Here is a 27,420-nt window from a genome sequence, read left to right on the forward strand (position 1 = left end):
TCTAGAGCTGGATGGAGTAGAAGCCATTCAGGTCATCTCTCTCAATTTTGTAGACTTGTTCTACAAATGTGTAAACTCACACCAAAACTCAGATCTCTACTTTTCTGTTTAGGAAATCATTAGCTCTTCTAAAAAGTTATCTCCCGGGCCGGCCGAGTGGCACGTTGGTTAGAAGTTGGCTTGGGACACAGTTCTGAGCAGCAGGGCCCAGTTCACCCCACATGCAGGCCAGTGACGCTGCCCCCTCTACAGCTAAGATGGTGAACAACAGCTCGACCTGGAGCTGGGCTGCTGTGAGTCACTGGCAACGGCGTAGACTGCAGTGGGGCTGGCCAGCAGCGGGTGTGAGCTTTCGTGAGCTGCTGTGAGCCGCTGTCCAACGGCTGGCAAGCGAATGCCTCACCCGGGAAGAGCACAATGATAATACCAACATGGGCCCGTGAAGCGATTTCCTCCACAACTAGACTGAAGAACAAAAGGACAGCAACTTGTCTGTTCCGCTTCCCCGATCCCCAATAAAATCTTAAAAAAAAAATTATTTCCCATGTGCTCTTTCTCAAGAAGCAGAAGCTACTGGAAGACATGTTCCAAATATAACATGTATCTCTTGAATAAGAACAGACCAAGATAGAATTAAATATCCGATCCAAGAAACAGATCCATTATAAGAGAGAAGCAAAGGGAAATTCTAGGCAACCACTTTGCAGCAGGCCTAGAGCAAAACTAGTCCATGCGGAAGCTGGGGGGAGGTGTCTAAAAGGAAAGTCTCCAAGGAAAAAATACGGAATTAAAAGATCATTTAATAGATTTGATCATGTGGAAAACTGTACTAAGTGCTGTGGAAGCAAGTGGAAAAAATCAGAAATAAGTAAATAGAAAATTATGAAAATGACAAAACACAGCAAAAACCAAAAAGTGAACAAGAAAAAATATATAATCAGATTATGCTGTTTGGCTTGGCAGTGAACAATATTTATAAAGTCATAATAGTCTAAACACTGAGTACTACTATATCCAAAATCTGTGATATACCTGTTTTGGTTATATGGGGGCATATGATTACAAGATGGGGCAAGAAGGAAGGATAAGTATTAAATCTTTACCTACCATAAAAACAAATCAACGGATAACTCCTAAAATTAAGAAATCAAGAAATAACAATATAGCATATTACTTAGAAATATTAGAATAAATTTCAAAATAAATAGAGTTCAATAATGGTTGACTAACTTAAAGAGTTAAAGGTGGGAGCCTCTGGGTGTAGGAACTAAGGGATGGTGTGAGCAGGGAACTGCCGTTTTTCTCTGTAAACCTTTTAGTACTATTTGACTCTTAAAACTCTGCCTGCATTACTTTGAGAAATATAAAAAATAATTTTAAAAATCAGCCATATATTAGATTCATTCAAGTTTTCTCTTAAAGGGAAGGATATTTGATTTTTAGTGTATATGTGATATGTCACATGTTCTTCAAAAGAAATCACCAGAGCATGTACTGAATTCAGAATCTCATGCCTTAAGAAAGTCTATTATGCATTAGATTTGCCCCACAAGCCATTCTCTTTTGTGGATAGAAGAAAAAAAAAAAGATGAGTTACAGGGCCCATTATGCCAGTCACTCAATTGTTGGATATTTTTTATTCAGTTACTACTGCAAGAGAACTTGGATCCTTTGTGACATAAAGCTCCATAATAAGCAGTGTGATCTTCCTCATAAGCTCATCTTGACTGAAACGTTGTTATACTAAAACGAAAACCAGAGCTATTTAAAAAATAAAAACTGTTAAGAGCATCAACTGATTATAAATATTGATACGTATCACATAAGACGTCAAAGAAACATTCTTTATTTATATATCACTTCAGAAAACAATTATATAATCTCTACTCCCAGAAATTCAATTATACTAGCATCATGACTCTAAACAATTATGAGAACTGCTTCTGCTCAGAGCCATAGTACAGCTAGAGGGCAAGGCAAAATTCCTTTTGGGGTTCTAACAGAGATTAGTTTTGTTTGTGTGTGTTTTTTTTAGGTTCAAGTGGTTTATAAAATGTATAAAAAGACTACAACAGCAAACTCCCCACTAATCTGTAGAGTTTAGAAACTAAAACAAGGAGCAACATTTTAGCTTAAAACGTTACCCTAAAGAGAATCATATACACTTCACATGAACAAAAACACCTGAAACCAAACATTTTTAAAAGTTCTAATACCCCAAATATAAAGAAAAAAATTCAGAAGACTCAGTCAATCCATGAAATCACAAAACAACTGGACAATCTTGATCTCCCTCCATATTAACCATTCCATGGAAGACCAATGGAGAGCAGACCTTCCAGACCTATGTATAGCCTGGTTGCTGAAAAATTCTATGGCGATTTCTTGTAGAATAGCAGTTTCCCATCTTTTGTGACTCTCCCTATCACCCAGGAAGCAAGTCCCGCTGTGCTATTCTATTATCATTACTTGTCACCCATCTGCAACGTGATACTGTACAGATAAGTAAAAAGTACATCATCTAGTTCCCTTTTTGAGGCTCAGGTACAGGGTAATTCGCCTGTGCATAATTTTTCTTTAAGCTGACTCAGTGACTTCAATGGGCTTAATAATGTGTTCAGGTTTGTTGCCAGCAGCATAATGCTCCCACATCTGTAGATAGAGCTGCTCTAGTTCCATGGTGTATTGTTTGATGTTGAACAGAGGGCTAGATAATCTCTGCTTCCAGACTTTGCCACGAATCTCCTCCATGTATTCTAGATCAGTTCCCAGTTTCACAGCTATGTCTTCATATTCTTGTCTGGTTTTAGCAATAAGCTCAAGACAGCCTAAACAAGTGAGCTGGGAAGCCGCAACTCGAGAAACAAGAGTCTCTCCTGGCATAGTCACCACGGGTGTCCCTGCCCAGAGGACATCCATCCCTGTGGTGTGCCCATTACAGACTGGAGTGTCCAGGCAGACATCAGCCAGCTGGCCTCTCCTAACATGTTCCTCTTTAGGAGCAACAGATGAAAAAATGATACGGTTCTGGGAAAGGCCCATGTTTTGTGCATACTGTTGAATATTAGGTTCTCCTGCTGCTGGAAAACGCAACAGCCACAGCACACTATTAGGAACTCGCTTCAGAATATTTGCCCACATCTGCAAAGTAGAAGGGTCAATTTTATATAACTGATTAAAGTTACAGTACACAATAGCATCTTCCGGTAACCTGTACTGAGAACGTGTGGTTACAATAATGGTACGGGGAACCTCTTCTCCAGTGGCAGCCTTACTGTTGATCTGGGTAGTTGCCACTCCATTGCTAATACTGTATCCATTAATTGTTATCTGAGTTTGTCCTCTGTTAATCATTTCAATAACTGCTTCTGTAACAGTATTCCTAGGAATAACTGGCATATTAAGAGCTGTATTACTGCTGTCTGCATTGTCTCCTCCATCAGGACATTTCATCTTGACAATTTTCACATCTGGTAGACTATCAAGAAATGCTTTGAGGTCCATGCCATTCAGAACAATCCGATTGTCATAAATGTGTCCATTGGACTTAAAATCGATGACTGCCTTTTTCTTCAGATGAGGGAACATATTAGCATGATCACCGATAAAGAAAGTGTGGGGCATATAAGCCAATTTCTCAGAATATTGTTCAGCAACTTCAGCTGGTGAAGCTTCCTGATCGGTGATGATATAATCCATGAAAAATGTTCCACTAGTCCCAGGGTATCCCAGCCACATTGCCTGAATAGGAGCTGGCCTGAGAGCAAAGAGTTCATTTCGAGCATTCTTGGTATAACCATTCATATTTACAAGGATGTGTATACCATCCTGATGGATGCGATCAGCTGCTTTTCCATTGCATGGAATCTGAGAAAGATCAAGGAAATGATCGGCTTCTGCCATCACCTTCACTCGGAAGTTTGTGCCATCATCTGGGCTCAGGGCATAACAGAATACTTCAAATTTACCAGGATTGTGCATGCCTGGGATAGACTGCATAAGGTGAGAAGTAGGATGATTCCCAAAGTCTGAACTCACATATCCTACACGCAGTCGACCATCGCTGAGCTGCAAGTCCTTTGGATGTTCATATGGTGGTTTATGAAGGGCATTAATCTTATCCAAGCAGAGGTTCCCATGCTTCTCAGCAATAGCCTTCCTGAAGCCAGGAGAAAGAGGATATAGCATACTATGGTGAGGATGCACAGAGGGCAACCTATTCTTCTCTAACTGGTCAGCCACGATACTGACCAACTTCTTCATTCGCTCATCATAGTCTGTCCAATCACAGACAATCTGCAGGCAATGAGCCAAGTTACAATAAGCATCAGGAAAATCAGGTTTAAGTTTCAAAGCAGTGTGGTAAGAAGCTATTGCTTCTGGAATATTCCCTAAATCCTTGTGAATGGAAGCCAGATTGCTGTGGGCATCTGCAAATGCAGGGTTAATCTGAATGGCACGAGTGTAACACTGCAAGGCTCCCTGAATATCCTGCATCTCTTTTAGTGTGTTCCCCATGTTAGAGTAGGCATCAGCAAAGGTAGGGTTGATTCGAATAGCCTCCTTATAATGCATCAGCACTTCCTCCAGTTTTCCCTGCTGTTGCAGTACGCTTGCTAAATTTGAATGGGCAGCAGCAAATTCTGGGAAGACTTCTAATGCTTTGCGATACAAGCAAACTGCCTCTTCAATGTTCCCCTGTTCTCGTTTGATATTGGCAAGATTATTCAGAGAGTCTGCATGTGTGGGACACAGCTGAAGAGCTGTATTATAACAGTCTTCTGCTTCAGTAACACTGCCCTTCTCTTTAAGAGCATTGGCTAGGTTGCAGTAAGCATCAGGGAAATGTGGCTGCAGTTCAATAGCTCGCCTGTAGGTGTCTATTGACAGATCTATCAGGCCTTGCTCATGGTATACACAAGCCAGGTTGCCATGCACCACTGCATGATTGGGACTCAAGCTTAGAGCACGGAGGTAAGCTGCCACAGCTCTGTCAAAAATCCGTGCCTCTTTCAAGACATTTCCTAAATTGATATAAGCATCCAGAAAATTGGGATCAAGGGTGACAGCCTTTTCAAAGTGATGAGTTGCAAGCCATATTTCCCCTTGCGCGTTGAAAACACAGCCAAGATTACTCCAAGCTACTGCAAAGTTCGGTTGCGTCTCAATTGCTTTCAAATAACATGCCTTTGCTTCTTCCAAGCGACCCAGGGCTTTCAGCAGGTTCCCCAGGTCACTGCGAACACAGTACAAATCAGGATTGTACTGAAGAGCAGAGACATAAGCTTGTACTGCCCCTTCCATGTCACCTGCTGCTACCAATGCGGCTGCCAGGTTAATATAACCATCGATGAAATCTGGTTTGAGACGCAATGCATGCCGGTAATGCTCAACTGCTTCCTGCAACTGTCCTCTTTCCTTGTACACATTCCCCAAATTCGAATAGGCTTCTGCCAGAAAGGGGTTCTGTTTAATTGCCAGAGTGCTAAAGTGAGCAGATCTGTCCAGCCTTCGACACTGGAAGTGTATAGATGAAAGTAATAAAAGCACACCAGTATTGTCTGGCTCTTGTCTCCACAGCTGCATGCAGTGTCTCTCAGCTGCCTCAAAATCTCCTGCCTGATATTCCCGATGTGCCAACTCAGCTAACCCTTGGAAGGAAAACATACATTTCGTTGGTTCTGTGCTATCAGCCACGTCGCCCATGGAAGACGCCATCTGGAGCTTCTTGAGGGAGGGCGAGAACGGGGTGATTGGGTCTCGCTGCTGTCACTACTGGCAAGACTGTTTCTAGAGGTAGTAGTGAGAGGGCAGCAGCTGTACCAGTGCTTTGGCAGGCTCAAGTGGCGGCAGTGGGTACAGGCTTCGAACCTTAAGAATTCTGGTTGGCCAGCTACCTCTCACGATCTTGAAAATCTAGAGTTGTTAAAAAACATAAGGTCTCAGGTTCATGGAGGTAGTATGAATGTTAAAGCTGATCAGGCCCAGCACCCACAACCACACAGCCAAACTAATGGCAAAACCAAGACTAGACTCCAGCTGAACTGAGCCTTTGTATACAGACCTCTTTCCCACCACACTCTTCTATCTCTTATGTCCCATCCCTATTCAAACCAACTTAATTCCTATGAGTTACTCAAAACTACAAGTAATCTTGGAAATACACTCCAACCTATAATTTCTTTGTGAGAAACACACTGCTACCTTGACATTAGAGTCTGAAAATGGCAAACTGTTAGCAAAAATTGAATTGTGTTTATGGCTCCCTACTTCCAGGAGTCTGTGTCCCTGGATAAATTTATCCAACAAATACTGAACAACTACTATGTGTCAGAAACTGTGTTAAGTACCAGGGATACCATTATAAGGAACTCTTGCTCCTTCAGAGCTCCAGGCCCCAAATATAACTCTACACGTCCTAATATAAAGTAGTCTGTAAAGCTGGATCATTATATTAACTGAACTGGAACCCATACTACCTACTGGACCCTTTTGTACATGGAAAAGAAAAATGGCAGAACTTGGAACTAGAGGATCCTTTCTTTAAATGAGGAAAGCTGAGGCCAAGAGTTATAAGGGTCTCAATTTATCTTTTTAAATTAAAAAAAAAAATCTTCATAAGCAACTGCCCTTCTAAATCAAGACCTATCTTGAAGAAATCTTTCTTTTCCAATGCTATCCTCTTCACCTGTACCTTCATATCCACTTTTTCCAGGCCCTCTCTTAGACACTGTCCTCCTCCACTAGCTTCTTTCTTTCAGCTACCACTATTAGTTTCCTTATTTCCCCCACCATGCTTTTGCTCAAGCCTGCTCTTTCTCAGCTGCTATCTAATTGCTCCAAATTCAATACCTCATTTTTTCAAAATGACTCTGTAGGATCCCATGAAATTTAACTAGTGTACCTTCCCCTTTATTTGCAGGTTACCGCTGAAATGGTCTTTGGCCTTTTGCCAAGGCCCCACTCTCCTCAAAACCTCTTGGGCTGGACAGTTCTGACCATTCTGCTTCTGATATCATCTTTTGCCTGTTTCCTCCTTATCCCTAAATGTCAGCATTCCTCAAGGTTTAACCTGGGCCCTCTGCAACTCTACACAGATATTTCCCATATATCCATCCATGTCAATGTTGCCAACCGTCACCTCTATACTCAACTCTCAGATGTAGGAAATCAGCTCAGATCTTTTTATCAAGTTCCATCCACATTTCAAATGCAACCGGCAGTCTCCCCTTGCCTATCCAGCAATCACTTCAGATTCAATACCACCAACTTACCATTTATCATGTTTTTCCCTTCCAAAGCTATCTGCTTGTTCTGATTTCCCCATCTCTACCAGAGATGCCAAGCTACCTCTAGGAAGGTAGATAATATAATGGCCAATCCCTGAGGTTCTTGAATGAGCCCACTTGAATTCATACTGGCTAAGCCACTTACTAGTTGTGCATCTTTGAACAAGTTAACCTCTCTGAGCCTCAATCTCCTTTTCTGACAAAAATAAAATAACCAGGGGGTAACCAGTTAACTCAGTGAGTTGGAGCGTCGTGCTGATAACACCAAGGTTCTAGTTCAATCCTCTCATGGGCCACTATAAGCTGCGCCCTCCTTAAAGAGTCAACTATGCCATGGTAGCATGAAAGCAATGTGTAACCAATGACCATGGCTGTTCCCCAATAAAAAATAATAATTTTAAAAAATGAATAAAATAACCACAGTACCACTCTCACAGAATTATTGTGCCATGAATCAAGACATCATATGGAAAGCTTCCAATACAAAGCAAAACACACCACAGACATTCAATAAATACTAGCTACTAAACCTGTTGTGGTTAACATTAGCAGCAGCAGGAAGAGCCTCACAGCTCAGTCTACCTAGCCTCCACCACAGCTCAGTTTTGTTCTAGGCTCTGGAGCCATTTTCTATTGTTAGGCAGAGGAAATTTAAGAAACTCCAGTAATAGTTCAGGACTCATCAACCTAGTTCTAATCTTTTAACTGTATTCTTCCTTGAACTACTAATCTACAAACTGGATCATCATTTTGGTTTGCTTTCTAGGTATTTAATGATTGCTCCATCTTGTCCACTGCCCTGAGAGGCCCCGAGTCATCCAACTTCCTGACAGTTAAGAGTCAGCTGTGAAAGGCCTACAAGATTGCCACTGTGCCCCACCACTGCACCTGACCACCCAGTTCTCTTGTCATGCCTTTAGAAAACCAGCCGGCACTAGGCAGGTCCGACATCTCACTAGGCTGGACTTCTTCGCACTGCCTGCAGCTGAAATCTTCCCACAAGTGCCTTCCTTACCCTGGTGGCCCCTCCTAATCTAGGCTCATCTTGGAACTAATCTCCAAGTTCCGCAGGCCCAAGACCTTAGGCCTCTCTGACTCCTCCATTTCCCCACTTACCCAATCAAAGCTGCTGAATCCTCTTTCACATATATCTTCTGCAGACACTCTCCTTTCCTTGTTATTTGCACTACTTCTCTATCCTTCATCAACCTCTGCCTACATTTCAAATGTGCTTCCAAAAAACAGCCAGATCAATCAAAACATAGCTTTCATATGTCACTCTACTGCTCAAAATGTATCTGAGGCTCTCTACTTCCTATAGGATGAAATCTTACTTTCCCTTGATTATATTGTGAATTTTCCTACTTCTGAGCCTTTCCTAATACCATTCTTTCTACCTAAAATATTCTCTCTTGCCCAGAAAATCAGCATCAAATGGGGATCAACTACAAGGTTTTAAGCATTTCCTAGCAAAGATATATGACTTGAACTTCAAAAAGATCATGCTGTCAGTGGTGACAAGAAAAGGTTGTAAGTAGACAGCCAAGTGCATAAGCAAGGGAACTGGTTAAAAGACTATGACAGTAATCTGGGTAAAAGGTTGTGGTCAGAACCAGGGTGGTGACAGTGAGAAGTGATCTGGATCTGGATATATATACTAACTGGATGAGGAATATAAGAACAAGAAAGGAGTTCAAGATGTCTCCAAGTTGTTAGCCTAAACAAGAGGAAGAATAGAGATGTCATTATCTGAGATGGGGAGAAGACTGTGGGAGAGGCAGCTTTTGAGGGTGATGTGGAGATAGGTTTTGGACATAATGAGTTCAAAATATTTATTGGACATTCAGGGACAAATATCGAATAGGGGGAAGCTTACTACCTAAATCTGAAATGCAGTGGAGTGGTTCTGGCTAGAAATATACATTTGGGATTGTCATAACATAGATCAGGCCAGTTTCATAAAGCTTCTGTGATGATGGACATGTTCTACATGTGCACTGCCCTATATGGTAGTCATGAGCCTGAGCCACATGAGACTTGAAATATGGCTAGGGTGACTGAGAAGCTGAATTAATTTTAGTTAATTTACATTTTAATAAGCACATGTGGTTCACAGCTACATACTGAACAAAGCATATACAGATAGTATTTAAAGCAATGTGGTTGGATGAGAACCCTAAATGGGTGAGTGTAGGTAGAGAATATATCCAAAGATTGAGCACTGAGGCATACCAACAAGATGGGTTATTTGTGATGGGGGAAAAAATGGAAATAACCCAAATCTCCATCAATAACAGAATAGAAAAATAATTAGTGGCATATTCACGTAAGACTGCCATTCAGCAGTGAATGCGTACATCTATGTGAATGAATCTCAAAAATCATGTTATACTCAGATTGATAAAGCTATAAAGAATATTAAAGAAATTATTATCCAAATATACGATAACATCACCTCTCTAGGGGAGGGAGAAGGCTGCAATCGGGAAGTGATCACAGAGGGCTTCAAAGTTACTGGAAATGTTCTATGTGCTAAACTAGATGGTGTGTACCCTGGTGTTTGTTATTCTTCTTTGTCCTATGTAGTCTGGCATGTATAATACTAAATAATTAAAAGAGAAAAAATATATAAGGCAGTACATGGTTAAATGTCAAATGGACGTTTCAAAATCTTTTTAAATCATTAAGTTCAGAAAAAGATAACTATGTGGCTTGTATGTGATCTAGAAAGGACAGATTTAATTATCTAAAGAAAACAGGGAGGGCCGGCTGAGTGGAGTGTTGGTTGGGAGTTAGCTTGGGACACCAGAGGGCCCCGGTTCGGATCCCACATATGAGGGCCAGTGATACTGCCCTCTACAGCTAAGATGCTGGACAACAGCTCAACCTGGAGCTGGGCTGCTGTGAGGCGACGGCGTAGGCTACAGCCCCTGCTGCAGTGGTTGCCATGGGCTACCGTGTGTAGCTAGCAGCTACCGTGTGTAGCCAGCGTGAGCGGCCAGCAGCCACTGTGAGCCGTCCTGAAGCCGGCGACTGATCTGCCTCACCCGGGAAGAGCGCAATGATGGTGCTAACTTGGGCCAGTGAAGCAACATCCTCCACAGCTGGACTGAAGAACAAAAGGACAGCAACTTGTCTGTTCCTCTTCCTCTGGTTCCCTAGTGCTGTTCCCATCCCCCAATTCCCCAGTAAAAGTCTTAAAAAAAAAAAAAACCAGGGAAGGGCATTCTAGAATTGGGAACGAATAGGTCATGTACAAGAGACAGTAAATTAGTGAGTTTGACTGGAAAAAAGGAAAGTTAGGTTGACAAGTTAGGCTAAGGACAGCCTACAAGATGCTTATATGCTAGGTCAAGAAGTTAGGATTTGATCTAGAAATCTGGCAGAACTACTAGTAGTATATAAGCAAGACAAAGGCATGGAGAAGTGGTATATTAGTAGGATTAATTTGATGATAAGGATTAACTAGTAGGAAGATAGGAGGCTGGAAAAAGCAGTTCTAAAACTTGTAGATGTGAGATGTCAGGGAAGATGATCATGGCCTGAACTAGGATGGTAATGGAAAATCAAATTTACTCCAAGAAACTAGGATGAAAGACTCAAGAGAGTTTGGTCTTGAGAATAGGCAGTGAGGGAAAAAGAGAGAGATTCAAAGATTACACCAGTTTTCAAGCTAAAACGAAAAAAATAACACCAACATATGCAAAAGTAGGGAAATCAACAGAGAAAGCTAGTTTTAAAGATCATTCATTCATTCATTCATTCATTCAATATTATCAGGTCATATTTACTGAGACCTTCCCCTCAGGGAGCAGCTTATGAGTCCCACTTAAAAAACAAACAAAAAGACAGTCACACACTTTTAAAAGGCAAAGAAAAACTATATAGTCTTTGGGGGGAATAAAAGCTTTTCTAGCTTTTAACTCTATAAGAACTTTATAAATCCCACTTTTAAAAGAAGAGTAGTGTGATAAAAATACTAAGTTGCTTTTCAAAATAAATTGAAAGAAGCAACAGAATACAAAAGTGGAGATGTCTAATAAAAGGGCAGGGGCGGCTGGTTAGCTCAGTTGGCTGGAGCGCAGTGCTCATAACACCAAGGTTGCCGGTTCGATCCCCGCATGGGTCACTGAAGCAGCTGCGTCCTCCACAACTAGATCGAAAACAACTACCTGACTTGGAGCTGATGGGTCCTGGATTGAACAACTACTTGACTTGGAGTTGATGGGTCCTGGAAAAACACACTGTTCCCCAGTAAAAATAAATAAATGAATAAATAAATAAATAAACAAATACTTTAAGTAAATAAATAAATGGGCAGAAGTAAAGGAGTAAAAGTACTCACTATTGGATTTAAAGCTCCTTGAGGACAAAATTTATCACTATCTTTGCATCCCCCATAGTGCTGGGCACCGTGAGTGATCACTACAGAACAGACATTCAAATAATGGCTGACCAAACAGATAGAGAGGAGAGAGGACAGACTGAAGACAAGGCAATTGTGCCCTAATCAAACTTCCAGAACCCAAAATACCTAGAAGAATCTACCCCTATAGAAGAAGAGTGCTTTAGCCTTGTCACCCTGGCTGAAAGGTAGGCTGATCCTCTGGGTACCTGTTTAGGAGATCTAAAATACCAACAGAAATACAGAAAGGACACCAATTCTTATGAAAATACACACTTGAACTTCTGCTCCCCACCATACTCCCAGGTGAGATTATCCCCAACCCTTTAAGGTAAATAGGCAGAATGTAACATTTTACAGTGTGTGGATTGAGCTAATACTAATTAAAGATACCCAAAGATATCCTGTCCTTTTAGAGCCTATTAAAAGACAATTTTCTGGTTAAAAGTGTTTTTTAAAAGCCTGAATCTTAATAGTTAATCCCACCTGGCACACCACTGTTTCCAAAGCCTGCAGAATAGAGAAGTGCAAAGTAGAACTGCCTGCAAAGTGAGATGACTGATGCCCAGGTGTTTCAAGTGGTTGCTAGAGACTGAGTTATTACCTCCAGGTTCCCCAATAGTTCAGATAATTCTGCACAGCCCAAACTTATCCGATATGGCTGAACAGAGGACAATGAGGCTGCTTTTCAAATGAACTGATCTTATATAAATGCTTTAAGATCACCTCTTTCTCAAGAGGTTAGAACAGGAAATAAATGCCCTAACACTGGCAAAGGCAGTATAATACAACAGTTAAGAGCTCAGGCTCTGACACCAGACAGACATGGGTTTAATCCCAGTTCTTTCAGTAAATAGCTATGTAACTATGTCTGTTAACACATTCTTCCTACCACGTACGGTAGGATTGATTATCTTAAGATTTGAATATATGGTAGCTAGCTTCTGATGTTAGTATTTTCCTTCCCAAAACTATACCCTGGTCCTTTTGATTGGACCTGTATTTTCCTTAATAGCCTCAGCCACTAATTTTTAGTGTAGAGCTTTCTAGAGGGTTCATCTCATTCATTATACTTTGAAGCTCCTTATTTTCCTCTCTGAGAACAATATCTTATCTTGAAGCTCTCGCTGTTCAATCCATGCCCTGGACTTCATTAATGAAAGTGAAGAGCAATGGAGGAAAACCATAGAGAAAATCAAATTGTAAGTAGAACACACAAACCTTTTAGTTTTATCAAACTTAAAACTGATGCTTTTTCTTTGAAATCACAAATTCTGTACACTATATGGAGCTAAACATAGCCTATGAGCGATGATTTAAGAACAAAAAGTGTTCTGACCTGAAGGAGGCCCAGGGAGGCACCTTGCCTATGCTTACCATCCCCACTTCTCTAAGCTCACAGATCATTTTGCATGTTGTAGTGGATTTTTCGGTGCAATGGTAAACAGAAGAGGGAAAACAAGTTCCACAGATTCTTCATTTGCATTAAGCCTTCTTAGAACCATTATTGCCATCATAGAGTTTAAGCAATAAAGACTAAGTCCCAACCGGTTTCTCTGCCTCAAATCTCTTTACTCCCTTACATCCTGCACACAGCCACCAAGCTAATTTCCTAAACTACCAGTTTCATTTGATCACTCCCCACCTCAAAAACTCTTAATGGCTCCCTACCTCCTATTCACTGGGAAAAGCCCAGCTAAAATTCAAGCTCAGGGTAGCATTACCCCACGTTTATAATACAGGTCTTGTTTCCTTCTAATTCCCCCACGGAAATTCTCTAAGGCTCCAACTAGACTAATCTGCTCACTGTCCTCCAAACGCAGACTCATCTGCACACCTAGGCTGGATTACAACCACCCCTACCCACCCTCCACTTCTTGAGCCTTTCCTCCAAAAGCCAGCTCAGAGCCCTCCTTTATCTTTGCCAGGCACTGTGCTCCTTAAGCACACACACTGACCATAATACTGTCCATCTTCTGACCCCCATCAAACACATCCTGTTTAGCTGGCTATATATTCTCGTGCGTGGCAACTCAGTCCACTCCAACCAAGTCAAAGTTCCTTGGAAGGCAGACCACAGATGGCAGACCACAGACGGTCTATCACAATGCCCTGCAATTGCTAAGTCCTAAATAGTATTAAAACTACAGTTCAAATGATATATGTAAGTAGGGCAAGACAATACTGCCCATCTTTGCCAGTTCCTTTTCCCATCTTTCCCAATTTTATTCACAGTAAAGGGTACTTATTTGTCGTTCGCTACCAGGCTGAGCATTTCTAGCATAAAAAGAGCAGCTATGCGCAGAGAGCACGCCACCGGATGGCAAAAAACGTGCGTCCCAATCTTGGTTTTTGCCACAGTCTCTGCAATTGTGGGGAAATCACGCCATCTCTCTGGGGCCTCGGTTGTCTCAGGTGCAAAACAAGGGAGCTGCTGTGATGGGTCCTAAGGTATCTTTTCCCGAATTCCCCCGGACCGGAAGCCCAACACTCGTCTACTCGCTAGAGGCGGAGGCGGGCAAACTTTTACGGTTACCAAAGCAGGCATTTCCACATAGTAGTGGAAACTCAGCCCCTACAGGAAAAAGCGGGGCTGAGAGGAAAGCGCTCTTACTGGATTCGGGATTCCTTTACCCTCAACTCCGCCTCGTGTTTCCGGCCCCTCACAGACAAACTCCCGGGAGAGCGGCGCCGCAGGGCGCGAATCCCAGGAGCGGGCCGGGGTGACTGGTCCGCGCTCGTGCCCGCGCCTCGCTTTCCTACACTTGTGGCACACGCTCCGTGCCCCTGGGTCACAGCCCCGGTCCGTTCTCACCCGCCCGAGGGACGCCGTCCTCTCCCCGCAAGGCGCCTCGCTCCGGTCGGGCAAGTCGCCCTTCTGGGCCCTAGAGCGGCCTTAGCGCAGCAGTCCAGGCCCCAGGCCCGCGGGACTGGCGGCGTGAGGGGAGGCGGCAGCTTTAAGTGCTGAATCACCACTTTGCAACCCGAGCTCCAAACCACTGTGACCCGCGGGCCCCGAGGGCCCGGGCGCTGTGCTCCGCTTACCCAAAGAGGCGCTCTGGGGACGACAGGCGGGCGCCAAAGACCAAACGGAAGGTGCTGGGGAACCCGGAGTGCAGCAGCCTCGTTAGCCGGTACCGCATACCCCAGCGTAGCCGCCCGATTACGGCGAACGAACGCTTCCTTTTTGCGCGGAGCGTCGGCCTGCCCCACTGCGCATGCTCAATGCGCCGCGCCGCCTCCCGAGAGTCATCGAGCGGTCGTCGCTCCGGGTTTTGCCTGGAGCCGGACCGGGCGGGCACCGCGGGCGTCCTAGGCCTGAGCTAGCGGACGGACTACAGTCCCGTTGGGAAGCTGCGGGAGACCAGCAACCAGGCTTTTCCAGGCGGGGAGGGTCCCGACCGTGCCACACCGGCACATATGGGGACGGCGATGGGTGTCTGGCTGTGTATAGGTGGAGGCGAGGCCACTCACGAATACTGTGAGGGCACGTGGGGCCATGTTGGCGGAGGCGCCCCCATCGGCCGTCGCATCCGGCGGTGCAGGTGTTGGAACAAGGTCAGCCGACCCGGCGGCCTCACAGAAAATGAATCCGCGGCGGTGCGTGGCCCGCGGGCTCCCTCTAGAGTGCGGTCTGACGTGGACCGCGCGGGTAGGAGATGGGAGTAGTTAGACAACCGGGGCACACCAGGGGGAGGCCGGGACCCTGGGGGAAGTTTCCATCCTGGGGAAGCTAGCAGCCCTTCAAAGAGCTAGGTGGATATGGGACAGGCCACAGGAAAACAAGGCTTTCGTGGACTTTGAAATCTAGAGTAGAAACTACTATTAAACAAAAAACCACTTACACATGCAGTACTACTACTATTATCAGTATACTTAATCATCATTTGTAAGACAAGACTTTTTTTCCTGATGGCTTCATGGTGTTTTGCATCCAAGAACAATCCTAATTGATAGTGGTTATTGATCTGACTGTGTACTACTTTATTTTACAGGGGCCTTTAAGGAAGAGTGCAGTTAGGAATGGTGACTCCCTAGCTTGAGTGCTTTTAGATTTCTGATGTGGTAGACAGACGACGACTACAGTCTAACGCAGTGCTCTGAATCCTATTATTGCTACAAATGGGAATTCAGGAGGAGGAATCTTTAATCAAGTGGATGCCTCATCAAAGAGGTAGGGGGGATCTGTTTTACAATATGGTTTACAATAGAGGCAAACCTTGAATGGATGAAAATTGAGGTATTGGAGATAAGGAAGCACTCCTAGTGTAGTGCAAGATAAAATTCCACCATATTACATTCTAACCCTCAGCCCATATGTATTATTAGTTTCCAGTGGCGGCTGCCATAACAAATTACTATAAACTTAGTGATTTCAAACAACAGAAATTTATTGTCTCACAGTCTGGAGTTCAGAAGCCCACAATCAAGATGTTGGCAGGGCCACAAACCCTGGAGGACCTTAGAGGAGAATCCTGTTCTTTGTCTCTTCCAGTTACTGGTAGATGCCAACTTTTTTGGCTGTGGCCCCATCCAATCTCTACTTTTTTTTTTTTTTTTCAGGGGAGAGCACAAATGCAGTCCCTCACTACCACAAATGATGCAGTCGAGTTTCCCACATTTGGGGAAATCACAGAGGTCAGCACATTCGGAGTGCAATGGATAAGCCTCGCCCTGGGAAAATCACCTTCGTGATCATGGTATCTCCCCTGCCAGGTTAGTATCCAATCTCTACTTTTCACCATCCACATTGCCTTCTCTGTGTGTCTTTTCTTCTTTTATAAAAATATTTGTCATTAGATTTAGGGCACAACCAGGTAATCCACAATGATCTCATCTCATCCTTAATTATATCTGCAAAGACCCTTTTTCCAAAGAATGTAACACAGGCCCCTGGGATTAGGATGTGGACATACCTTTTGGGGGCAACCACTGAACCCACTACTCCACCTTTCTAGCCTCTACCTCCACCCTCTATGAACTCCAGTTCACACAGCTGTCACAGCTAATTGATGCTCACAATACCAACTTGTCAGTGCTCTAGCAAATTTCATGCCCTGTTGCAATGGCATTGCCTTTGCAAAACTTTCCCTCATTTCCATTCCTCACATACTCCGTTGGAAGTAACCACTCTCTGATCTGAGCTGCCAGAGTAGTTTGCCACTCTCAAAAGACACTTATTTGGATCTTAACCTTCCATACTTGTAATGATGTCTCAGTCATTTTTGTATCTCACCTGGCATCAAGCATAGTGCTCAGTTAATGCTTGTCAAATGCATGTTTCCTATATCTAATTAAGCCTTGAGATATAACTACCATTTATAGTAAATACAGGGGACAAATGTTAAATCACACTTGATGGATACAATCAGCAAAATTTAGAATGTTTGCAACACTGCAGGACAAATGACCCTATTTCTTTGACAAATAAATTGCAAAACAAAAAAAGAGAGGAAGGAGAAGCCTATGGATTAAAGGGGACTTATATTGACAAGCTGTTTATAAATTTTTATATGAAAATGCAAAGGGCCAGGAAGACCCAAGCCGATCTGGAAGAAGAATCTGGAACACTTACACTACCAAATATTAAGTTACTGTTAAGTTATAATAATTGAGATGATATCATGATGGCATGAGGGCAGACAAATAGGCTGTGTTAAACTATTTGGTAGTGTCTATTAAAGCTGCACATAAACATATGCTATGACCCAGCAATTCCATTTCTAGATATACTCAACAGAACTAGAATGTTCACAGCAACACAATTAATAATAGTCCCAAACTGGAAACAATCCAAATGCCCAAAAATGCACTAGAAAAATAAACTGGGGAATATTCATACAATGGAATACCGTACAGCAATGAAAATGAACAAAAAAAATTACACACACGATATGGATGAATCTCACAAGCATGGTGAAAGAAGCCAGACCCAAAAGAGTATATACTGTCTGAGTGCATTGTATAAAGTTGAAAGGCAGGCAAAACTAATCTATAGTATTAGAACTCAAGTTAGAGGTTACCCTGGAGGTGGCAGTGACTGAAAGGGAGACTACAGGGGGCCCTTGGATGTGTTTATGTGGGTGTGTTCAGTTTTTGAAAAGTGAGTGATACACTTTTGGTTTACTTACTTTTATGTTTGCAGTGCTCCAATAAAATCTTCAGAAAAGATAAACTTCAAAAGTGCAAAACAACAAAAGATAGAGACATAATAATCAAATGAAATGTTTGGTTCTTGTTTGAATCCTGATTTGAACAAACCCATTGTGAAAAAAGAAATATTTACGAGACAATCAGAAAAGTAGAACACTGACTAGATATTTAATGATATTAAGTGCTCATGTTGATTTGGGGGGTATGTTTTGGCTGTGGCTTTTTAAGAGTCCTTTGAGATAGGAAAGCTCGGACAATTAAGTTCGCGAACTTTCCATTGCTTTTTTGTATACATACGGAAATACTATGATGACTGGGATTTGGTTCAGAATAATTCAGTGAAAGTTGACAGAAGAGGAGGAAGTATAGGTAAAACAATATTGGCCATGAACTGATAATTATTGAAACTGGATAATGGATGCCTGGGGGATTTATTATACTATTCTCTTTGCTTTTATATATATTTGTAATTTCCATGATAAAAAGTTTTATAATGTATGTTAGTTTTAAGTACAGCACTATGGTAATAAAATACCTAAAAGCAACATGAATTTTTAAGAATGTTTATAGATAAGTGATTTATTAATTATAAATTTGTTAAAAGTTTTCCTAAATTGCTCATACTTGCTAGTCCGGGAAGGTAAATTTGAGTTACTTTATGGACAGTACTTAAAATATTTATGTAAAAATCTATCATTCATATTTTCCACAGTTAAGGCTACTTTTGATTTGTCCATTCAACAAATATGGGCCCAGGCCTTGCTTTAGATGTTGAGACTACACGAGAGAAAAAGAGCAATCAGCTTTCTATTCTTGTAGGGTTTATACTACAGAGAGAGAGAGAAACAAGTAAATTAATACTTATGTAAAGTAATTGCACATATGATTAAAATAATATATTAGGGTAACCAGAGTGGGTTTTCCTGCTGTCCAGCTTCACCGAAGGACTTTCCCGCCATCATCACTACTGCCCCTCTGGGTGGGGGAAGGTGGCAAAGATCTCATCGTCTGTCTTACGGGGGCTTGTGCATGTCCTGGGCTGTTGACAACAGGAGTGTGTGTGCATGGGACAGTTTAGATGGAAGCTCAGCAAAAGCTCAGAACATAGGGTTCGGTATTTGAGTTGCATGGGCAGCTGTCAGTGGAAAGCCAGCTTCTGTGGCCCTTCTCACAGACTAACTCTCCACCAGATCCCCTCCTGGGATTACCCTCCGTCAAACTTGTTTTCTTTCTTTTTTTTTTTTTTATGGCCCCTGACCTCCATCAACTTCTTCTTCCTATATACCTATCTCTCCATCCAATGTCCCAGCCATGAGTTTCTCAACTAGAGTTTGAAAGTTGAGGGACAATCATCTTCTCCTTCTGTTGCTGTCTTGCTTGGGGCTCTTCTTAGGGCCTTCCCTTAACTGTCTAGCTTGAAAGTTACAAACGCTGAATATTATTTTTCCTCTTTGCATTCCTGCTATAGAAACCCTAATTCTCTTAGATGCCTTTGGTCTCTAAGAAAGGGTCCTGAGGTATGGCAAAGAAAGAAAACATGGGGAGTAAAATTTCAACATCTTTTGCTCTGTGCAGGAAAATAAATGGGGTTTTATAAAAGAGTTTGGAGGACTACTTCAGATACAGTGGTTGAGAAAAGTCTCTCTGAGGAAGTGACATTTGAGTTGTGACTTGAAAGGTAAGAGGGAGCAAGTTAGAACAGGTGAGGGAAAGACTCCAGACAAAGGAAACATTCATCACAAGAGTCTGGGACAGGAGAGAGTCTGGCATGTTCCAGGATCTGACAGAAGGCCAGAAAACATCTCTTTTCCTTTCTCTCCCAACTAATTTTTGCCATGGAAACTCTACTATTAACACAGTAAAAACAAAATTTAGACTTGGAGAAACGCTATACTTGAGCATTTGTTTTTTATAAGTGTATGAACAATTCATGAACTGTTTTTTACTCAGTCTGTAAGCACATCAGACATGCTTACTGTTTGTTCTCTTTGGCGTTTATACTCAGAGACATATAGAACCTAACATGATTCTGGCGACTATAATAGCTAAAGTCAAGTACTCCTCAACTATTCACTAAAGAATTGCATAGGTGTTGCTCAAGAAGCAGAGAGAGATTTGACACAGAAGAGAAAGCATGGAGGCACATATTGGAGTGATGTGCCACAAGCCAAGGAATGCCAGCAGCCATCAGAAGCTGGAAAGCACAAGGAACTGATACTCCCCTGGAAGCTCCAGAAGGAGCCTGGCCCTGCAGACACCCTGATTTTGACCCAGTGAAATTGATTTCAAACTTCTGGCCTCCAGAACTGTGAAATAATAAAAAAAAAATTTCTGTTGTTTTAAACCACCAACTTTGTTGTGATTTGTTACAGCAGTGATAGGAAACTAATACACCCCTCGAAAAAAAAATCTGAAGTAAAAATAGCTAGACTCTGGGATTGTATATATAACCTACGTAACAATCAAGTGTCAGAATAGAATAAAAACATTTTTAGACAAGCAAGCAAGTTCTCAAGAAATGTATCTCCTCTGTACTCTTTCTCGGGAAAGTACAGGAGGATGTGCTTCACCTAAATAAGGGAGTGAAACAAGAAAGCACACAGATGGGATCCAGAAAATATGCTTCCCAAACCAGGAAAGAGGCAAAGGGAATTCCTGGGATGAAAAAGAAGGGCAATCCTAGGATGGCAGCTGGACCACAGGCCTAGAGGGAGTAAGTGGTTCAATTAAAAACTACTTAAAACTGATAGATTTCTGATGTCATTGAATTGGTGGAAGATTTTACCAAGAGGCTACTGGGAGCTGTAGGAAGAATTGGGAAAAGTACAAGGAAAACTAATCAAAACTGAGCGGTTATTAATTTCTGAATAGACAAAAGGTAAGAAAGGAAACATAATCTCACTGGAGTGAAATGCTAAGCTATGAGTAAGCATAATCTAAATACAGCTTTTTGATTTAACAAAAATTGCAATATTGGGTGTACAGGGAAGAGAAAGCTGAGGGAGTGGTAGAGTTTGAGAACTAAATCCTGTCCTCCATAAGAGGAAATCACTAAATAAAGTCTAAACTTGATTAATCAAAAGGTAATGGTATATACAAATTCTTTAAGAAAATGGGAATGTGTAAATCTTAGAAAAAATAGCTAAAATGAGTTGAAAATAGTTGTTTCTGGAGAGGTCTGGAGGGGTTAGGGCAGGATAAGACAGGGAAATACTTTTTTTTGGGTGAGAAACCCTTTAGAACTATATTAGTTTTAAAACTATGTCCATGTTTTAAGAAAAATTAAAATCAATTAAAAATAGTTTATACAAAAATAGTTTATACTTGAAAGAGAAATGATCAAACACATACATGGTCAATGATGTACATTGATAGAATACAGGTAGAGTATTAAAAATAATTTCTAATCATAGGCAGACTTTCAAGAAAGAAGTGTCAATTAGCTTGAGTAGCTTTGAGCTCTATAGGGGAAGTGTAAAATAACATATCAGAGACAGTCACCTGCCTAGCGTAACAAAACTTTTAAAAATGTTCAAAAGACCCTGGCTGTCTCCATTAGATTTAATCTTGAGGGCAGGAACTATAATTCAGCCTTATGTCTTTACTGCCTATCCCGTATTAAGCACTTAATAAGGGTAAGATGAAAGTGGGTACAGGTGCACTGAGCACATGAAAAAATTAAATGAGGGAGATAGCAATTAAGAACCTGGGATTTGAAATCAGAAAGAATTCTGAGTTCCTCCCTTGTCATTTATTAGCCATATGACTGCGGATAATACACTTACTTGGCCTGTTTACTGATAAAATAGTGGGAAATAATAGTTGCTACTTCAGAGAGTTGTTCTTAAGATTAAATGAGACGATATACACAAAGCCTTTCATAGAGTCTGACACCTAATAGTAGCTCTAGATAAGTGGTAGCTATAAAACTATTATCAAATGGAGACTCTTGAATTTCTTGCATAAACCCTAATGACTGTTAATGTAAATAGTGTGTAGATATTTACTGATGAGAAAGAAAAGGAGAAGAAAATAACATTTTTGGCCTACTATGTGCCAGGTACTTTATACATGCTATTATTTTAATCCTTACAATAATGGTAATCATTGTTATCTCCATTATACAGATAAGGAAATCAATGTTGAGAGAAGTTAAATAACTTCCTTCAGGTACTCATATATTTATTTAATGACTACTTTGAGTAAGGCTCTGTTCAAGACACTGGGAAAACAGCACTGACCAAGACAGTCAGGTCCCTGGCGAGACTTACATTCTAGCAAGGTAGACAATACACTCACAATGTAATTACAGTTTGTGGTAATTTTGTGAAGGAAATAAACAAGGTCTTGAGTCATAAAATAATGGTAGAAATACGCTTTAGATATAGGGTGGTCAGGAAAGACCTTTTGAAAGAGAAAGATTAACTGAGATCTGAAGGATGAGAATGCGTGAGTAAGCCATGCAAAGAGCCAAACTGTTGAGTTCTAGGCAGAGGGTACTGCAAATACAAAGGCCTGGCTTCAGGTAGTGAGCTCTGGAGAATGGTAGTGAGCTATGTGGGCTAATGGCAGTAGTGGATGCAAAGGCCTGATTATGAGGGCCTTACAGGCCAGGTATGGAGTTTGGATTTCATTTTAAGTACAAGAAAAAGGTATTATAGGTTAAAAGGTAGCCTTCTAAGGAACTATCAGTAGACATCTGCTTCTGCAGAGTCTCCATTGACTAGCGATCTAGGCTTTAGATATAGATGTTTCCTTGGGGGAATGTAGGAGTTAAGTGGAGAAATACTACAGGGGCCTGCGAGCTTTCCATTCCTTCTGGCCGTTTCTTAAGAAACTAAAATGACATCTAGGTTCCTGTGGACTAAGTAAGTACTGCTCAGAAGCACAGCTCCCGGAAGTGACAATGGCAACGGCCCATGATTCAGTATTTCCGGAATCCACACCTAAAGTGGTCGAATCATCCCCAAGCACTGCCAAGGCGCCTATAGAACGACTACGGAAAGCCGAAGGTCATTATGCGCAGGCGGGACCCAGCGAGTGCTGCCTGCTGGGATTTGTAGGCTAACCTCCGCGGGAGTTTGCGCAACCTCCGTTAAACGCCCGCTGGAGCCTTAGCCACGTACCTGGAGGGAAGGGCGCCTTGAATCGGCTTCAGTTACTGCAGAACCGTTGTTCGAAAGCGCAAATCTGATCTTCCTTTCAAGCTTGGAATCATTTAGCAGTGATGAGTTCTCATCAGTTAAAGGATAAATTTAGAGTCCAAAAAATGACATTCAGTGTCCCTTTCATCACGAGTTGGTACCCGTTGTAGCCTTATCTCGTAACACTTCCTAATTATTCTTAAAGACTATACTGGATGCTGCCGCCAAGAAAGGGGCTCGCTTTGGCCTCTCTTCTCTGTGCTTCTATAGCACTCTCATACAATTCTCTAATAATTATAATCATGACCAGCCTTCCTGAGCGTTTACTACATGTTCTCATCTATTCACCCTCGCTAGCTCATTAATTCTCACACAGCCCTCTGGAAAATTTGCTATTATTTCCCTTTTGCAGATGAGGACATTTTGGTTTAGAGATGTTATGCAATTTGAGCACCGCTACGTTGAAGTGCCACACTATTTACTCCTGCGTGTCTCCCCTCGGATTACAAGTTCCAGGCGGCTATCCGCGTACCAGATTGTCGCTTTCCCTTAGGGCTGGGCTCTGGTGAGGAAACTGCATCCCATGGTGCTTTGCGCGTCCGCGCTGCAATTGGCCCGGAGGCCGGGCTCCTTTTTCAAATTGAGGCGCCGAGTCGTTGCTCGAGCTCCTAGGCTTTTGGCTGAGACGAGATTGGTGACTCGCCGGCTCCGGCTGGTGTGGGACAGACACCACGGCCAGAGTCCCTAGTGGAGACCAGGGACGCTGAGCTGCTTGCGTCCGGTCCTCGGGCCAAGCCAGCACTCTGCAAGAAAGGTGGGCATCCCAGCCCTGGCCAGCGCCCAGCCTTGATTTTTCGAAGGGTACCGTCATGGCGTCCCAGCCGAATTCCTCCGTGAAGAAGAAAGAGGAGAAGGGGAAGAACATCCAGGTGGTGGTGAGATGCAGGTAGGGCCTGCCTGGTGGGATTCGGAGTGCTTTGCTGCTGGGCTTCCTCTTGCGTGGTGGCAGGAGAGGGATTTTTGTTTCCAGTTTCTTAGTGGACCACACCTTGTTTCCTAGTTTTCCGCCTTCTGTTGGATTAAATGACACACAGTGGAGTAAATTCCTTTTCAGAAGAAAAAAATATTGGTGGGGCGCAAAAAATAATTTTCCTCCCACCTTGTAACTTCTAGCTGAGCTAATAATCAAATTAACACGAGACAGGTTAGCAGGAGAGAATGTCCAAAATTTATTACGGATGTACTTGCAAGGATGCCATTAGAATATGAGACCCCAAGACACATCAGGCAGTTAAGGTTTATATGTCATTTTGGACAAAGGAAAAGGGGGCCGGAGGTCTGGGATTTCAAAGGGAAAATAGGCAATTTACAGGTAAAGGAGGAAGCTAGTTATTGTTGGGCCACCCAGAAACAATGGTACACAGAAGGAAGTTCAACAAATAAACTTTGCTAGATTTCTGTTCGCCACATTTAGCTTATATTATGATGCTAAGGTGATGTTCCCTTCCTTTAAGCAGGTGTTTGTATCTTGAGTTCCTTTAGGCAGTGAGGGGGAGAGTAAAAGGGTTTTTCTGAGTCTTTTGTTTCTTCATAACCAGCCTGAAAACAGTACCCCAAAAGGCATGTTTTGGACAGGCAAAACTTTGGTCTCCCTCATATATTTGTGTTGGAGGTTCTAGTTTAAACTGCTATATTCAGAAGTAGAATTTGATGGCTGTCCTTTAGTGAAAAGTGCATTCTTTTTTAAAAGCAATGTCAACAAAAATTTAGGTGTTCTTTTTATATGCCACTCCTTGCAGTTTTGTCGGTTTGGAAATAAGACTGCATACCTACTTTGCAGATGTTTTAGCACTTACATTGGGATTACCATCCCCCTCATCACTCTAAAGTAATCCGTTACCTGTTTATTCTAGATGTTATATTCCCTTAATCTCTGCTAAATAAGTAAGCATCACTATTTAAATTTTAAAAATTAAGTTATAAAGTGAGTTTATGTTTTTAAAAGATCAAAGAGACAATCTGGTTTTGCCGAAACTTGGTCTTCCCTAGACCAAAGCTTTTTTGGGTCGGATGGGTGGAGTTGTTCAACTTTTCCCTGATTGATTTCCAAATAACTTCCCAGTGTTTAAATGTGCTAATAGAGGAAGAACATACCTGTTGTACAAACTATTGCTTCGAGATTGATTTATTCCGCTTTTTAGAGGCCCTCCACAGTTTACTGGTGAATGTGTGTTTTGTGTGTCTCTCTTTGTTGCTTTTGTTTTAAAAACTGTACCAGCTATCAGCAAATTTTCTGTAAATCCAAAAGCATTCCAAAATTAAAAGGTTATTTTAAAAAGGTATTAGCGAACTTTCTGAAGTTATTGTTTACTCAGCTTTGGTGACTTGAATTGTAGGTATCAAAGATAATACTAGCTTAAACTAGGTGCCAGGGAGAAAATTTGGTGGTAATCTTCAGTCTAGCCAATTACTAGTTGCATTCTAGGGCTTCTGTTAATCGTTGCTTGTTTTGAAGGTTTAAAAAACAACAGCCTGAAACAAATCTGCAACAGCCTGCAGATTTTTAGATTATTTTGATCTAATAAAGCCAGGCAATATTACATTTCCGTGTGGTTTTACTTTCTTTTAATTTCTTTTTTATTGTTAGTTACAAATTATGTCAGGGCTATAAAAAATTATAAAGAACAATGTAATAAACATCTGTATATCCATCACCCAGATTAGAAACAAAACAGTCATTACAGCTGGAGTCTTAGTTGTGTATCCCTTCCCAACCTCCAACCTCATTCTTCTACCTCAAGAATTAAATATTATCCTGAATGTCATGTTTATTATCCCCACACATTTCAAGCTTACCTTAGAAGATAATTCTTTTATTGAAAAGTGCTTAGGTTGTGTCTAATATTTGCAATGATTTTAGTATAAAGAGATGTATCTCTTTTTAGATTAGCCTTTTTTTCTTTTTTTTTTTTTAAATAGCCTTCCTAGTGCAAATATGTCCTCTAGCTTTAGTAAATAAACAACATAAGAGGCCCTGGAGTGGTCAAATCTTTTCTGTAAAGGGCCCAGACAATAAATATAGGCTTTTCGGGCCATGTGTGGTCTCTGTCACATATTCTTTTCTATTTTTTTTTTCAGTTTAAAATTTTTAATTGGCACAGTTTATTGTAGCCTAAGAGGTCAACAAGATTTCAAGAGAGGACAGATGACTTCATTACTTGATTACATTGAATACAATCTTTACGATGTTCTTTACTTGTACAGTAACGTTATGAAGAGAAATTTTTATTCTACCTAGACACAGCTCAAGATAAAGGTATAACTTCTGGAGTTGAGGAACTGATGGTATATAGAGAGAAATTTTACTTTATTTATTTATTAAACTTTTTTTTTTTAAGATTTTATTGGGGAATTGGAGGAGGGGAACAGCGTTGGGGAATTGGGGAAGGGGAACAGACAAGTTGCTGTCTTTTTGTTCTTCAGCCTAGTTGTGGAGGACGTCGTTGCTTCACTGGCCCATGCTGGTATTATTGCGCTCTTCTTGGCTGAGACAGTAGCTCTGCTCACCGGTCATTGGATGGTGGCTCGTGACAGCTCTCACCAGCTGCCGGCCACTCACGGTAGCTTATGGCAGCCCACTGCAGCAGGGGCTGAAGCCTACGCCGGCACCAGTGACTCACGGCAGTCCAGCTCCAGGTTGGAGCTGTCGTTCACCATCTTAGCTGTAGAAGGCACAGCGTCACTGGCCCTCATGTGGGAACCGAACCAGGGCCCTGCTGCTCAGAGCGGGCATCCCAAGCCAACTCTTAACCAACACACCTCTCGGCTGGCCCCATTGGCATGTTCTTTTTACTATTATACATTGTAACTTGACCAGATTCTAAGAATAGCAGAAATAGAATTCTGAAAAATAAGTTTGGTGGTTTTTCCAAGTTAATTCTGTTAGCATCTATCCAAGAAACTGTCAGAATTGTAATGTTTTACATATCTTTGAAAATTTTTAAAAACTAATTTTATTTCTGGGAATCGAAACCCATAAAATTCTGTCTACTTTTATCATTTAGTCCTCATCACCACTAGTGTAGTCAAAATGTCACATTGTTCTTGTCTAAGGTGTTAATGAAAACGTCATCAGTAACCTGATAACTAAGAGTTCTTGAATAACTTTTTGTATTTATTTTTATAGACCATTTAATTTGGCAGAGCGGAAAGCTAGCGCCCATTCTGTAGTAGAATGTGATCATATACGGAAAGAAGTTAGTGTACGAACTGGAGGATTGGCCGACAAGAGCTCAAGGAAAACATACACTTTTGACATGGTACTTCTTAAAATGATGCTACTTTATTATTCACTAATGTAAATTTATCCTAGTATACATATTTCCTCTAGGTTCTAGTGTACAATTATAAATTTCAGTTGATTCTTTGA

At 41.7% G+C, this 27,420-nt stretch overlaps 2 protein-coding genes, 1 long non-coding RNA gene and 1 pseudogene across 8 annotated transcripts in view; 2 read left to right on the forward strand and 2 right to left on the reverse strand.

Annotated features, from left to right (window-relative positions):
• The window catches only part of IDE (insulin degrading enzyme), a 104,935-nt gene extending 89,654 nt beyond the window's left edge, over positions 1–15,281 (reverse strand). The window contains exon 1 of one of the 4 annotated variants that reach the window (XM_019639047.1): positions 14,740–15,281. In XM_019639047.1, coding sequence (XP_019494592.1) covers positions 14,740–14,837 — 98 coding nt within the window. In that variant the 5' untranslated portion in view covers positions 14,838–15,281. Of the gene's footprint in view, positions 1–5,669; positions 5,695–14,739 lie in introns of those variants that run through there. The other 3 variants (XM_019639048.1, XM_019639049.1, XM_019639050.1) reach the window with 3 other exon arrangements.
• On the reverse strand, positions 1,831–14,828 carry LOC109380937 (UDP-N-acetylglucosamine--peptide N-acetylglucosaminyltransferase 110 kDa subunit pseudogene; annotated as a pseudogene). Its single transcript, XR_002123585.1, has 2 exons — positions 14,740–14,828; positions 1,831–5,916 (listed from the first exon to the last, which is right to left on the reverse strand). The product of XR_002123585.1 is annotated as a UDP-N-acetylglucosamine--peptide N-acetylglucosaminyltransferase 110 kDa subunit pseudogene (transcript).
• Positions 15,166–20,186, forward strand: LOC109380939 (uncharacterized). 2 transcript variants are annotated; one of them, XR_002123587.1, is made up of 4 exons: positions 15,166–15,252; positions 15,690–15,868; positions 16,258–16,410; positions 19,853–20,186. It is a non-coding gene; the product is annotated as an uncharacterized LOC109380939 (long non-coding RNA). The 2 variants fall into 2 exon arrangements; XR_002123586.1 differs by having other exon boundaries at positions 15,207–15,294.
• Positions 20,187–23,655: 3,469 nt separating this feature from the next.
• KIF11 (kinesin family member 11) overlaps positions 23,656–27,420 on the forward strand; it is a 50,231-nt gene continuing 46,466 nt past the window's right edge. Inside the window, exons 1-2 of the mRNA XM_019639001.1 lie at positions 23,656–23,937; positions 27,178–27,310. Of these exons, the coding sequence (XP_019494546.1) occupies positions 23,861–23,937; positions 27,178–27,310 (210 nt within the window). The 5' untranslated portion in view covers positions 23,656–23,860. The remainder of the gene's footprint in view (positions 23,938–27,177; positions 27,311–27,420) is intronic.

This window comes from Hipposideros armiger, unplaced genomic scaffold (genome assembly GCF_001890085.2).
Source record: "Hipposideros armiger isolate ML-2016 unplaced genomic scaffold, ASM189008v1 scaffold_42, whole genome shotgun sequence".
NCBI lineage: Eukaryota > Metazoa > Chordata > Mammalia > Chiroptera > Hipposideridae > Hipposideros > Hipposideros armiger.